The 14,163-nt window shown below is 44.6% G+C and overlaps 1 protein-coding gene across 10 annotated transcripts in view; it reads right to left on the minus strand.

Moving 5' to 3' along the window:
• Positions 1 to 13,949, minus strand: part of ppp1r9a (protein phosphatase 1, regulatory subunit 9A) — a 358,146-nt gene extending 344,197 nt beyond the window's left edge. For 4 of the 10 annotated variants that reach the window (XM_068009859.1, XM_068009863.1, XM_068009853.1 and 1 more), the window contains exon 1: positions 12,063 to 13,949. In XM_068009859.1, coding sequence (XP_067865960.1) covers positions 12,063 to 13,556 — 1,494 coding nt within the window. In that variant the 5' untranslated portion in view covers positions 13,557 to 13,949. The remainder of the gene's footprint in view (positions 1 to 12,062) is intronic. The other 6 variants (XM_068009864.1, XM_068009867.1, XM_068009866.1 and 3 more) reach the window with 2 other exon arrangements.
• Positions 13,950 to 14,163: the final 214 nt, after the last annotated feature.

Raw genomic sequence — 14,163 nt, forward strand, 5'->3', positions numbered from 1 at the left:
ATTTATAACGCAAATAGATATAAACGGTTATGATTTAGTAGCGATTACGGAGACATGGCTACAAGGTGACCAAGGATGGGAACTGAACATCCAAGGGTATTTAGAAAGGAAAGGCAAAAAAGGAAAGGAGGAGGGGTAGCGTTGTTAGTAAAGGAGGAAATCAATGCAATAGTGAGGAAGGATATTGGCTCAGAAAATCATGATGTGGAATCTGTATGGGTGGAGCTAAGAAACACCAAGGAGCAGAAAATGTCAGTGGGGGTTGTCACTAGGCCCGCAAACAGTAGTGGAGATGTAAGGAATGGCATTAAACAGGAAATTAGAGACGCATGTAATAAGGCTACAACTGTAATCATGGGTGATTTTAATCTACATACAGATTGGTCAAACCAAATTAGCAATAATACTGTGGAGGATGATTTCCTGCAGTGGGTAAGTGACCTTTTTTTAGACCAACACGTTGCGGAATCAACTAAAGAACAGTAGACTGGGTATTGTGCAATGAGAAAGGATTAATTAACAATCTTGTTGTGCGAGGTCCCTTGGGGAGGAACGACCAGAACATGATATACTCTCCATCTTAATGAAGAATTCTAATAGTTGAATCCAAAACGAGGGTCCAGAATCTAAATAAAAGGAAACTATGAAGGTATGAGGCATGAGTTGGCCATGGTAGATTGGGGAATTTTACTAAAAAGGTTGTCAGTGGATAGGCAATGGATAATATTTAAAGAACATGTGCATGAATTACAACAATTATTCATTCCTGTCTAGAGCAAAAAGAAAACAGGAAAGGTGGCTCAACCATGGCTTACAAAAGAAATTAGGGATAGTATTAGATCCAAAGATGAGGCATATAAAATTGCCAGAAAAAGCAAGTCTGAGGATTAGGAGCAGTTTAGAATTCAGCAAAGGAGGAGAAAGAGGTTGATTAAGCAGGGGAAAGTGGAGTATGAGAGTAAACTTACAGGGAACATAAAAATTGACTGTCAAAGCTTCTATAAATATGTGAAGAGAAAAAGATTAGTGAAGTCAAATGTAGGTCCCTTACAGTCAGAAATGGGGGAATTTATAATGGGGAACAAAGAAATGGCAGAACAGTTAAACACATACTTTGGTTCTGTCTTCACAAAGGAGGACACAAATAACCTCCCAGAAATGTTAGGGAACCAAGGGTCTAATGAGAGGGAGGAACTGAAGTAAATCAGTATTAGTAAAAAAAAAAAAAATAGTTCTAGGGAAATTAATGGGGTTGAAGACTGACAAATCCCCAGGGCCTGATAATCTACACCCCAGAGTACAAAAGGAAGTGACCCTGGAAATAGTGGATGCATTGGTGGTCATCTTCCAAAATTCTATAGACTCTGGAGCAGTTCCTACAGATTGGAGAGTGGCAAATGTAACCCCACTATTTAAAAAAGGAGGGAGGAAAAAAACAGGGAACTACAGACCAGTGAGCCTTACATCAGTAGTAGGGAAAATGCGAGAGTCTATTATGAAGGATGTGATAGCAGAACGCCTGGAAAGCATAAACATGATTGGGAAAAGTCAGCATGGGTTTACGAAAGGGAAATAATGCTTAACAAATCTACTGGAGTTTTTTGAAGGATGTAACTAGTAGAATAGATAAGGGAGAACCAATGGATGCAGTGTACTTGGATTTTCAGAAAGCTTTTGGATAAAGGTCCCACATAAGAGGTTAGTGTGCAAAATTAAACAACATGGGATTGGGGGGCTAATAAACTGGCATGGATTGAGAATTGGCTGACAGACAGGGAACAGAGTAGGAATAAACGGGTCTTGTTCCTGGTGGCAGGCAATGACTAGTGGGGTACCGCAGGGACCAATGCTTGGGCCCCAGCTATTCATAATATATATTAATGACTAGGGTGAGGGAACTAAATGTAACATTTCCAAGTTTGCAGACGACACAAAGCTGGGGGGGGGGGGGGGGGGTAGTAAGTGAGCTGTGGGGTGGATGCAAAGAGGCTCCAATGTGATTTGGACAAGTTGGGTGAGTGGGCAAAAGCATGGCAGATTCAATATAATGTGGATAAATGTGAGGTTATCCACTTTGTTTATAAAAACAGAAAGGCGATCATCTGAATGGTGATAGATTAGGAAAGGGGGAGGTGCAACGAGACCTGGGTGTTCTTGTACACCAGTCGCTGAAAGCAAGCATTCAGCTGCAGCAAGCAAATTAGGAAGGCAAATGGTATGTTGGCCTTCATTGCAAGAGGATTTGAGTACAGGAGCAAGGATATCTAACTGCAGTTATAGAGGGCCTTGGTGAGACCATATCTGGAGTACTGTGTGGAGTTTTGGTCTCCTTATCTGAGGAAGGATGTTCTTGCCATGGAGGGAGTGCAAAGAAGATTTACCAGGCTGATTCCTGGGATGGCAGGACTGAAGTATGAGGAGAGATTGGGTTGACTAGGCCTACATTCACTAGAGTTTAGAAGAATGAGAGGGGATCTCATAGAAACCTATAAAATTCTAACAGGACTACACAGGCTAGATGCAGGGAAGATGTTCCCGATAGCAGGGAAGTCCAGAACCAGGGGGTCACAGTCTCAGGATACGGGATTTGCCATTTAGAACCGAGATGAGGAGAAATTTCTTCACTCAAGGTGGTGAACCTGTGGAATTCTCTACAGCAGAAGGCAGTGGAGGCCAAATCATTAAATATATTCAAGAAGGAGATAGATATATTTCTTAATGCCAAAGGGATGAAGGGATATGGGGAAAAAGCAGGAACAGGGTACTGAATTAGACTATCAGCCATGATCTTTTTTGAATGGCAGAGCAGGCCTGAAGGGCCTACTCCTATTTTCTATGTTTCTATTTTTGCACTATGGCCCCATTTGTTTCTCACCCTTGTTTTCTCTGCATTCCACTTTTGCTTCTTACCTTTCTGTCTTGCATTTCTATGTTGTTTCCCCCTCCTCTGTCTCTCTGCTCAGATTCCCATTCCCCTGCTATTCTAGTTTAAACGCTCCCCGAAAGCACGAGCAAACACCCCACACCTCCCAACCCCCACCCGCACCCCGCCCCCCGCCGAGTAAATTGGTCCCTGTCCTGCCCAGATGCAGCTTGTACTGGTCCCATCTTCCCCAGAACCAGTCCAATGTCCCAGGAATCTGAATTCCACCCCCCTACACCATTTCTCCAGCCACATATGCATCTGACATATCCTGCTATTTCTGCTCTCGCTAGCACATGGCACTGACAGTAATCCTGAGGTTACCACCTTTGAGGTCTTACTTTTTAATTTACACCCTAACTCCCTATATTCAGCTTGTAGGACCTCTTCCATTTATTTGACTTATGCCATTCATACCGATATGTATCACGACAACAGGGATGTGGTAGGAATATGGAATTAGTGTAGGATTAGTATAAATGGGTGGTTGATGGTCGGCACAGACTCGGTGGGCTGAAGGGCCTGTTTCAGTGCTGTATCTCTAAACTAAACTAAACTGGCTGCTCGCCCTCACCCCTCAGAATGTCCTGCAGCCGCTCAAAGACATCCTTGACCCTCGCACCAGGGAGGCAACATACCATCCTGGAGTCTCTTCTGCGACTGCAGAAACGCCTGTCTGTTCCCTTTACGTTGAATCCCCGATCACTATAGCCCTGCCACTCTTCTTCCTGCCTTCCCAAGGTGCCATGAACTTGGCTCTTGCTGCTTTCCCCTGAGCCATCTCCTCCAACAATATCCAAAGCGGTATATCTGTTAAGAGAGGGGATGGCTACAGGGGACTCCTGCACTACCTACCTTCCTCTACTCTGCCTGGTGGTCACCCATTCCCTTTCTGCCTTTGCAGCATTTGCCTGCGATGTGACAACGTCACTGAACGTGCTATCCACAAAGATCTCAGCATCGCGAATGCTCCACATTGAACCAATCCGCAGCTCCTCGCAGGGAGGGAGGGCGAGAGAGAGGGAGGGGGCGAGAGAGAGGGAGAGAGGGCGAGAGAGAGAGGGCGAGAGGGCGAGAGAGAGAGGGCGAGAGGGCGAGAGAGAGAGGGCGAGAGAGAGAGAGAGAGGGGGCGAGAGAGAGAGAGAGAGAGGGCGAGAGAGAGAGAGAGAGAGGGCGAGAGAGAGAGAGAGAGAGGGGGCGAGAGAGAGAGAGAGAGAGGGCGAGAGAGAGAGAGAGAGAGGGCGAGAGAGAGAGAGAGAGAGGGCGAGAGAGAGAGAGAGAGAGGGCGAGAGAGAGAGAGAGAGAGGGCAAGAGAGAGAGAGAGAGGGCGAGAGAGAGAGAGAGAGGGCGAGAGAGAGAGAGAGAGGGCGAGAGAGAGAGAGAGAGGGCGAGAGAGAGAGAGAGAGGGCGAGAGAGAGAGAGAGAGAGGGCGAGAGGGCGCTGCCACTCCGGTCCTCAGGTGGGCAAGGGCCTCGCGACCCATCCTCTCTTTCTACAGGACCCGCCTCCTCCCAGGTCTGCCTGCCGCCGCTCCGGTCGTCAGGTACATAAGGGCCTCGAGCCCTGCTCTCTATACAGTTTGCAAGTTGGAACCAAAAGACAACTTGTGTCTTTTGCCTATCTCTAGATGATGTCTCTTCCCTGCTGTCCATCCTATGCATCTATGTGACTAGATTACATAATCTCTCTCCAGTTATTATATAAATCCAGTAGGTATCGGCTTTATCTCATTCACTAAGCACTGGAGTAAGCAATCTAAGCAGTTTTTCTCTATTCTAGAGAGATATAAACGTATAAACATGTGCCAAATAGTCAACTGCTTGTAGTGTATATGTGTGGAAAAAGTATGACAGCTGTGTGAGATAAGGATTAATTCTGGAAATCCAACTCCTGTCAAGATATGTTGGCAACGCACCAAGGCTCCTTCGACAGCACCTTCTCAACCCACGACCTCTACCACCTCGAAGGACAAGAGTAGCAGACGCATGGGAACACCACCTGCAAATTCCCCTCCAAGTCACACACCATCCTGACTTGGAACTATATCGCCGTTCCTTCACTGTCGCTGGGTCAAAATCTTGGAACTCCCTTCCTAACAGCACTGTGAGTGCACCTACCTCACATGGACTGCAGCGGTTCAAGAAGGCAACTCACCACCACCTTCTCAAGGGCAATTATGGATGGGCAATAAATGCTGGCCTGGCCAGTGACGCCCACATCCCATGAATGCATAAAAAAAAAGTAAATCCAATATTACAAGAATCTTCTGTGGGTAGCAATTCAAATTGGTGTAGTCCACAAATTTCACAGAATGTGAAAACATTTATATTGAACCCACAGCCAAACATATTAATGTTTTTCACAGACAATGCCTATGCTGCATTTCCATTTAATCATTTAATAGCTACAAAACCATTAACTTCTGAATGCTGAATTCTATATAGTAAAATACCCAAGAGCTTCCACAAGAGGATACTTGATACCTAAATACTGCATGCTGATAATAGAACAGGAATGTTCAGTAAATAATGTTTGATGGACAATGAAAAAAAAATCAAAACAAAACCTCCCAGTGGAACTCAAGACTGGCATAATTATAAAACTTTGGTAGAAAAAACAGACTTTCCCACAGACACACAAAGATTTAAAGAACTGCCAAAGAATGAAGGCACCAAAAGAACTCTGCTTCATAGAAAGGATCAGCAGAGTTTGTGGCACTGATTAGACATATGGCAATTCACTATTTCACACTATTCCATAAGCAACATCAACATTTGTAACAACACCTGTCTTAACAAACCAAAAACACTGGCAAGGACTTTACATATACCCACAGGCACAGTACTTCAGGCATTCCTACACTCTGCAGTACTGGTGCACTTTTAAGTTGTCAACTTTACATTTATCAAAGGCATCAGATATAGCTAGGTCTGGGTCTATTTGCTAAAATATTTCAAACATGCTTTTTTAACAAAGTCTGGCATTTTTTAATTATCATGATGTGAATTGGATAATGCTTCATGTGTCCAAAAATGCCTATGGGGCTACAGTTGAACTTGCACCCAATAATTCCCAAAGGCATCCCTACATATTTTAAATGAAACTGGAATAAATATTTGAAGCAAAAGAGGATGCAGGGCCATAGGGAAGGAGTAGGGCAGAGAGATTAGTTTTGGGCTGCTCTAGAAAAGATGTGATGGGCAAACTGACTGCCTTCTGCACTACTTCTCAACTGACAAATATTAGAAAAGTCACAGATTATAAACAAGTGAGGTGGGGGTTGGGCAAGAGATAACAAAGAAGGTGCAGATTGGACCAGGCCACATAGCTGACCAAAAGGTCACGGAGCAAAGGCAAACAATATGTTAATGGTGTGTTGAAAGACAAAGCATTAGTACAGATTAGGTGTGAATATACTGAATATTGAACATCAGCAAGTGCAAACCTGAAGAAAAACAACCTGAAAAAAACAGTGGGTGAGCAAACTGAACAAACTAAGATGAACTGAAATAAATACAAAAAAAGATTGTAAAAAATGTAAAAAGGAATGCCAAAAAAAAAATAACTAAAAATGACTAAAAATGAAAGTAAAGTGGGGGGCTGTCATGCTCTGAAATTATTGAAATTTTTGGCATTCCTTTTTACATTTTTTACCATCTTTTTTTGTATTTATTTCAGTTCATCTTAGTTTGTTCAGTTTGCTCACCCACTGTTTTTTTCAGGTTGTTTTTCTTCAGGTTTGCACTTGCTGATGTTCAATATTCAGTATATTCACACCTAATCTGTACTAATGCTTTGTCTTTCAACACACCATTAACATATTGTTTGCCTTTGCTCCGTGACCTTTTGGTCAGCTATGTGGCCTGGTCCAATCTGCACCTTCTCCTTTGTTATCTCTTGCCCAACCCCCACCTCACTTGTTTATAATCTGTGACTTTTCTAATATTTGTCAGTTCCGAAGAAGGGTCACTGACCCGAAACGTTAACTCTACTTCTCTTTCCACAGATGCTGCCAGACCTGCTGAGTGAATCCAGCATTTCTTGCCTTCTGCACTACAATGGTTTTAACTACTCTCCGTAATCAAAGATCATCTACTTATACCACCAGCCACTGCACTATACTGGTGGCATTCCAGTGACAAAGTGTTATCAGATATCAAGTGATGGTAACAGCTGCCAAATCATAACTGTGAATATAAATTTGTAGGCTTATGCAGGTTCTAAATGGTTCAAACACAGGCAGATTTGGAAGCCCTGTAGCAGATTAAGTAGCATAGTTGATTATGGAACATCTCCACGACATCCATCAGATCATGATGTCAGTGAATCTAACATCAACAAGCAAGGAAGAATGAAGTATGTGCTGGGAAGCATTTGACCAGTGACGCTAATGAAATTCTCACGAGAGATATCATCTTACTGCACTGTAGAAATACCAGATCCTTGCAAGCTACCTCAACTGGTGCTGAACAATACAACAAACAGGATTTTACAAGAATGGGTCTTCCACTGTTACACTCCACACCCCTCTCCCCCTCCTTACCCCACACTCCCAACCTAATCACGCAGGGAGACAATGTTATAAATTTATAGCTGCTCCACCCTTTTGAAGCAGGGAACAAGACAAAACCATGAAGTGGGCAACAATAAAAATCCAGACAAAGAAGCTGTATCCATCATACATTAAAAAATCAACGTGCTCCAACCACATTGCCTCCTTTGTGCTTCTTGGCATGGTATGCTCTGATCTTCTGTGTCTTCGTCTACTGTATGGTTTGTTCAACCACATTATGGTCTCTGCGGTTTTTTTCAAGTCCTCTCTGCACCTGCTGACTTTCACTGTTATCCTGTTTCAGCCTTTTTAATTCCCTGGACCCAGAGACTACTTCCTGATGGGCGCATTTACACCAATAATGATAAGGCAGTATATAACCAATCAGGAAGCAACTGTCAACTTCTTTGGGACAGAGATGTTAAAACCACTCAGCCAAATCTTCCTTACGCACAAGCTCCCAAAGGAACTACAGGATATGTTGACTAAATCATGCATTGAATTTGATTCATTGGCCAATGGCCACAAGTTGCATACAGTTGCTTTAAAAAAAAGGATATGTTAACTCTGGATGTGTTATCTTCAGGGCCACTGATTTATAGCAACTGAATAAGGCAAACTATTATATTGAATCAGTTTTTTTTTTTTTAATCACTGCTTTGAGAATTGACTATGCTTATCTTTCTGCGAAAACTATCATTCCAATAGAAATCAGGTGGAAAATATTTTATTTCCATTACTAAAATAAAATAGTAAAAGTACAGGAAGCATGTGGACATCTTTATAGTTTGGATAGAGCCTATCCATTCAAGTGTCTGTTGCTTCCCCATTACTGTTGTCCACCAAGACAAACATCCTCCTAGTTCCCATCTTGCCTTAGTCCAAAACCCCCATCCCTCCCTTGCTTCTTGCGCAGTATAAGCTCACATTATCCTTGAGCTACACCTGCTTCGTCTTCAATCTTATTCCCATTAAACTGCTGACTACTCAACTTCCCTTCTCACGCTCTATGTTGGCTAATATTTTTAAAAATTCCCTCCCCTCAAAAACATCATTGTTACTCTCTCCTAGAAAAAAAAACACCTTTGACCCCTCTGTCCATTGCAAGCTCCAATCCCAGCTTCAGCTACCTTTTCCTCTCCAATATTCTGTAACATGCTGTTGCTCCTCAAATTTGTGCACACCCTTCCTGCCATCCCGTCTGAATCACTCCAATGAGATTTACATTCCCAACCAACCATCTATCCCACCCCAACCCAACCCCACAACAGCACCAAAACAATACCAACCAAAGTCACAATTGTCACAACCAGGTGAGAGAAGTATCTAGGGGTATCTTTCAGCCTTCATCTGGTCTTATTGTAACAGGATTTAAATTTTAAACACACTGTGTTTTGAGCTCCCCCTTGGTGAATCTTTGTTCACCGCTTTCCAATTATAAGGCAAAGAAATGAGCACAAACAGGCTTTCTTAGGTTCAAAGAAAAGTGAAATTTATTAAAACTTAAACTCTAATTCAGTTAACGCCTACGGATACACCAAAATGAGGAAGCCAATGACAGTCTCTGATCCACAACTGTTTTATTGTCAATTCATAGTTCAGTCCAAACATCAGTTCCCACTCTCATTTTCCTTCTGGACTAACTCTGTCCAGAGGCAACTCCCCCACTGGGCAAAAACCCAGTCCTTAAATGCAAAACTATAATGAGCATCACCTGCTCTCTATTAACACTGAAATGAGTCCTGTTTAATTAAAGGGACCAGCATTTTCAATATTGTCACCAAGTCCTGCTGACCTGTCAGCCAGCCCTTGTAACTCAGGTTGACTCTCAACCCACCAATGCCTCCAATTTAAAATTGTCAGCTTCATATTAAAATCCCTTCCCTATCTCTGCAACATTCTCCAGCCCTATATCCCACAACTCTCTATTTCTTAGATCCTGGCCTTTTGCACTTCCCCTCTTCATTTCTTACCACCATTTGGGACTGTGCCTGCAGTCGTCCCCAGATCCCACATTCTAAAATTCCCTGCCTAAACCCCACACCTCTCCATCTGTCTCTCTTCTTTTAAGCCCTTCTTAAACCCACCTCTTTGACCAAGCATCTGACCACCCCATTCATCAGCTTTAGCTCAGCAATCATTATCATAATGCTGTTTGTGGGAGCTTGCTGTGTGCAAATTAGCTACTGTGTTTCCTACATTACAACCAAGACTACAGTTCAAAAGTATGATTGCAAAGCTCTTTGGGACATCCGGAGGTCATTATTAAAGGTGCCATATAAATACAAGACTTTCATGGTGTTCACTGTGGCTCAGAAGGTAATACTCTTGCCTCTGGGTCACAAGGTTGTGCGTTCAAGTCCCACTCCTTTGAGCACAAAAGTCAAGGTTGACATTCCACTGCATTACTGAGAGATGGCTGCACTGTCTCCCTTGCCCTCTTAGGTGGATGAAAAGAAACCCCCACCCCCCCCAGCACTATTTTGAAGAGCAGGGGAGTTATCCCCAGTGCCCTGGCGAATATTTATCCCTTAATCAACACCACAGAAAAATGTTATCGGGTCATTATCACATTGCTGTTGGTGGGACTTGCTGTGCACAAATTGGCTGCCACGTTTCCTACACTACAACAGTGATTAAACTTCAAAATAGTACTTGATTGGTTGTAAAGCGCTTGGGGACATCCGTGGTCATGAAAGATGCTATACAAATGCAGGACTTTTTTTAATTGCTATTTTTGTCTGTGGCTCTGGGAAGCACCTTGAAACATTTATGTTAAAAGAGCCATGTAAATGCAAGTTGTTATTGTGTGTGATGTGAGAAGCTGAGACTAGCTTTAAATATATGAAATTTTAAAATGAAATATATAATGAGGAATTTAGTGCAAGTAAATGTTTAGGCCAAGGCCAGACTTTGGACACATACTTGTTAATTCATGTAGATGTCACTTGAGGTTGAAGATTAGAGGTTAGTTCTACACAGCTGAGGTACGCTTTACGGTTCATTTCCAGTCACACCGCCATCAGACATTTTCCTCATTTTACAAACTATTAGTAGCTACAGTGGGTTTAAATTTAATTTCAACACTTATGTTTTGTTTTCACAGCAACAAGTGCAGTCGCTATGTTACACATTAGGAACTGTATGGACTGAACAGCTCACGCAGCGAAACCTGATTCATTGTAGGAAAAGTAACAATTACCCATTCATGTTCTACTTCAAAGATTGCAGGTAAAAAATTGAAAACGCATCCAAATATCCATATTTTCAACTAAGAAAATGGAATTTTACCCACGCATCAAACAGATGCATTCAACATCTCTAGATGCAGAAATCAACAAGCGCATGGGAAAGGCTTCCACTGCTATGTCCAGACTGGCCAAGAGAGTGTGGGAAAATGGCGCACTGACACGGAACACAAAAGTCCGAGTGCATCAGGCCTGTGTCCTCAGTACCTTGCTCTATGGCAGCGAGGCCTGGACAACGTACGTCAGCCAAGAGCGACGTCTCAATTCATTCCATCTTCGCTGCCTCCGGAGAATACTTGGCATCAGGTGGCAGGACCGTATCTCCAACACAGAAGTCCTCGAGGCGGCCAACATCCCCAGCTTATACACACTACTGAGTCAGCGGCGCTTGAGATGGCTTGGCCATGTGAGCCGCATGGAAGATGGCAGGATCCCCAAAGACACAGGCTCGCCACTGGTATCGCCACCGGCCGTCCATGTCTCCGCTTTAAAGACGTCTGCAAACGCGACATGAAATCCTGTGACATTGATCACAAGTCGTGGGAGTCAGTTGCCAGCGTGCGTCAGAGCTGGCGGGCAGCCATAAAGACGGGGCTAAAGTGTGGCGATTCGAAGAGACTTAGTAGTTGGCAGGAAAAAAGACAGAGGCGCAAGGGGAGAGCCAACTGTGTAACAGCCCCGACAAACAAATTTCTCTGCAGCACCTGTGGAAGAGCCTGTCACTCTAGAATTGGCCTTTGAAGCCACTCCAGGCGCTGCTTCACAAACCACTGACCACCTCCAGGCGCTTATCCATTGTCTCTCGAGATAAGGAGGCCAAAGAAGAAGACTTCAGGGAATGTCTTACAGTCACAACCAAGTTATTTATAACTTTTGAAGTAGTAAATCATAAGCCAAGAGGAAAGGGCTGCATTTTCCTGCTGCATTGCAAGTCCAGATTCCTGTATCCCACCCATATTATGTCATACCTTCCCATTTGAAACATTCTACAACAGCAATGTAACATGATTTCCATCTAGATCTACCTACTGCCACTGTCGCTGGTGAAATAGGCATCATTAATTGAAAAAAGTATGTCCACTTCACCATTCAAACTGCATTGAAAATAATCTAAATTGTGTCTTTACAATCAGCTCTGACTAGATTTGTACACAAGCCTAACTTAATTTAGATTTTTAAAAGCCAAAAATAACTACACATCTAGTTAAAAAATTATAAATAAAATTAGCTATTCTGTATTAAGATATGTCAACTGTATTTCTAAAGGATATACGACAGGTTTATTTGTTAAGATGCCATAACATGCTCAGCCATTGCAATACATTACTGATTCACTTACTTTTATGGGAGCTGTGCTGAACTTAACTTTCCTCTTGGTAGGAATATTATCTTCATCGGACAATCCTGTTACTTCTGTACATTCCACAACTGGTTCAAAATTGTTTTCATCGCTATCCACTTGCTCTTCGGAGTCCTCATAAGTGTGCTCCCAACCAGCTTCATCTCCTGATTCCACACTGCAGCCCTCAGTCTCCACATTTTGAACGTTCGATTCTGTTTTGGGAAATTCCTTCCCACTACTTTTGTCAGCTGATCGACTTATGACTGGAGTCCCGGCATGTTCAGCTGTACTTTCCTCGGAGGAATTTTCGCTAGCTGTTGAACCTCGCTTACCTGACACTTTTCCAGCTGCAACAGTATTGCTTTTTAGCAAGTTTGAAACATTGGATTGCTTCACCACCATAGCAATATTTGCGTGTTTCTCCAAGTCATAGCTAGTAGATCCTTGTTCCTGATCATGATCGTATACACTATCATTGACCCCACGTTTAACTTGCCTTACCTCCACTGCACTGTTCTGGTTAAAAGAAACGTCTGTTTTTACGATCTCCGCTGGAAAGGTCACGTGGTTTGCGATATTTAGCTGCTTTTCACTTGTTCTAGGTGAACCTACAGCATCTTGGTTTACAAAATAAATCCCATATTGACCTTGCTTAGTGGATGTTTTGGAATCCGGCTGTTGCTCCTCGTTCAGCCGTTCAGCTATTTTAGACGAAGCGCTTGGGGCAGCGGAGCCGTGTCCACTCGCAAAGTACAGCCCGCTTTCGCCAGCTGCCAGATTTTGCTGCTCGGTGTTCTCAAAGACGGCACTGAGCTGGCTGACGGTGGGAGACACGGTCTCCGTCCTGGGACTGGTGCTGTCCAAAGACTCGGTGCTACCTCTATGGGAGCGGAGGCCATCAATCCCTTGCAGTTCGTCTAGTAGCTGATCCTGGGAGCCCTTCCTCTCCCTTTTGGGGGAGCACTGGTGGGAAGGGACCATGGACTCGCGAGTGCTCTGCTCGAACAGCTTGCGAGTCTCCGAAAATTTGGAGTAGGTCGATGGCCCGTCCCGCCTGGAGTCGATGCGACTTGTCCGATCAGACACGTTGGAAGCCAGCTTAACACGGGCGCCTGCTGCAACCTGCGCCACATCCCGGGCTCGGACTCTCCGGTGCGGGGACGAGGAAGCCCCTCTGCCGCCTTTGCTGCGGGCAGAAGCCCCGTTGTCTTCGCCGGGCCCTATGCCCATCTGCATGAACAGCATGTTCTTGATTCGGTTAACATTGGAGCCGTATTTCCTTCCCCGGGTTTGCTGCTGCATCGTTGGTGGTTTTTCGCAGCCTTCCCTCGCCTTTCCATCGCCTCCGGTGGCGGCCGCTGCCACCCCCGCGCTGCCGGCGGTTTTACTGAATGATGTTTTGAGAGCCTGGAACTCGGTCCTGTAAGCGTTGCGGTGTGGAGAGGCGCTGCGGAGGGTCGATCTCTCTCCTGAAGCCTCGGTCTTCATCATGTTTTACAGTCAACTACAACAGCAGCCACCGATAAAGATGATGAACGGATTGTGAGGCGGCTGTTTGAAAAAACGGTTCCCACACCTCACAACTGCTTCCTCCAAATAAATAAATTCCTGGAGCTCCGCGGGGGCTCTCACGCGGCCGCTGACACGCCGGGAGGAGTAGGAGAAGCCTGGGGGCGCAGCGGGACAGGTGCCCCTGAACCCAAAGCACAATAGCAGCTGCCCGCTAACATGCCGGCAGAGCAGCTCGGCCCCGGACTCCACTCAAGCGCGCCCTCTCCCTCGCCGCTGCCTCGCGGACGCGGTCGTTACTCTAACAGTGTCTCGCGCTCTCACTGAAACAAAACGCCTGGGCACCGCGCGCCCCTCACGTCATCGCGCGTCACCGCGCGTCCGGCAACAGAAACATCGCAAGGTCCGGTGTGGGAGCGGGCAGCACGTGGGGTTATTGCAGCCTGGAGGGTGGTTCAGGCGTATCATAGCAGAGTAAAGTCCAACACTGGGCAACGCATGTCAACACACACTGTGACTATATTCTGCAACCATCATTGCAATAAAGGCTGGGATTAGTCGGTATCTGTGGCGAATGCAGTCATGTTTC

This window comes from Heterodontus francisci, chromosome 2 (genome assembly GCF_036365525.1).
Source record: "Heterodontus francisci isolate sHetFra1 chromosome 2, sHetFra1.hap1, whole genome shotgun sequence".
NCBI lineage: Eukaryota > Metazoa > Chordata > Chondrichthyes > Heterodontiformes > Heterodontidae > Heterodontus > Heterodontus francisci.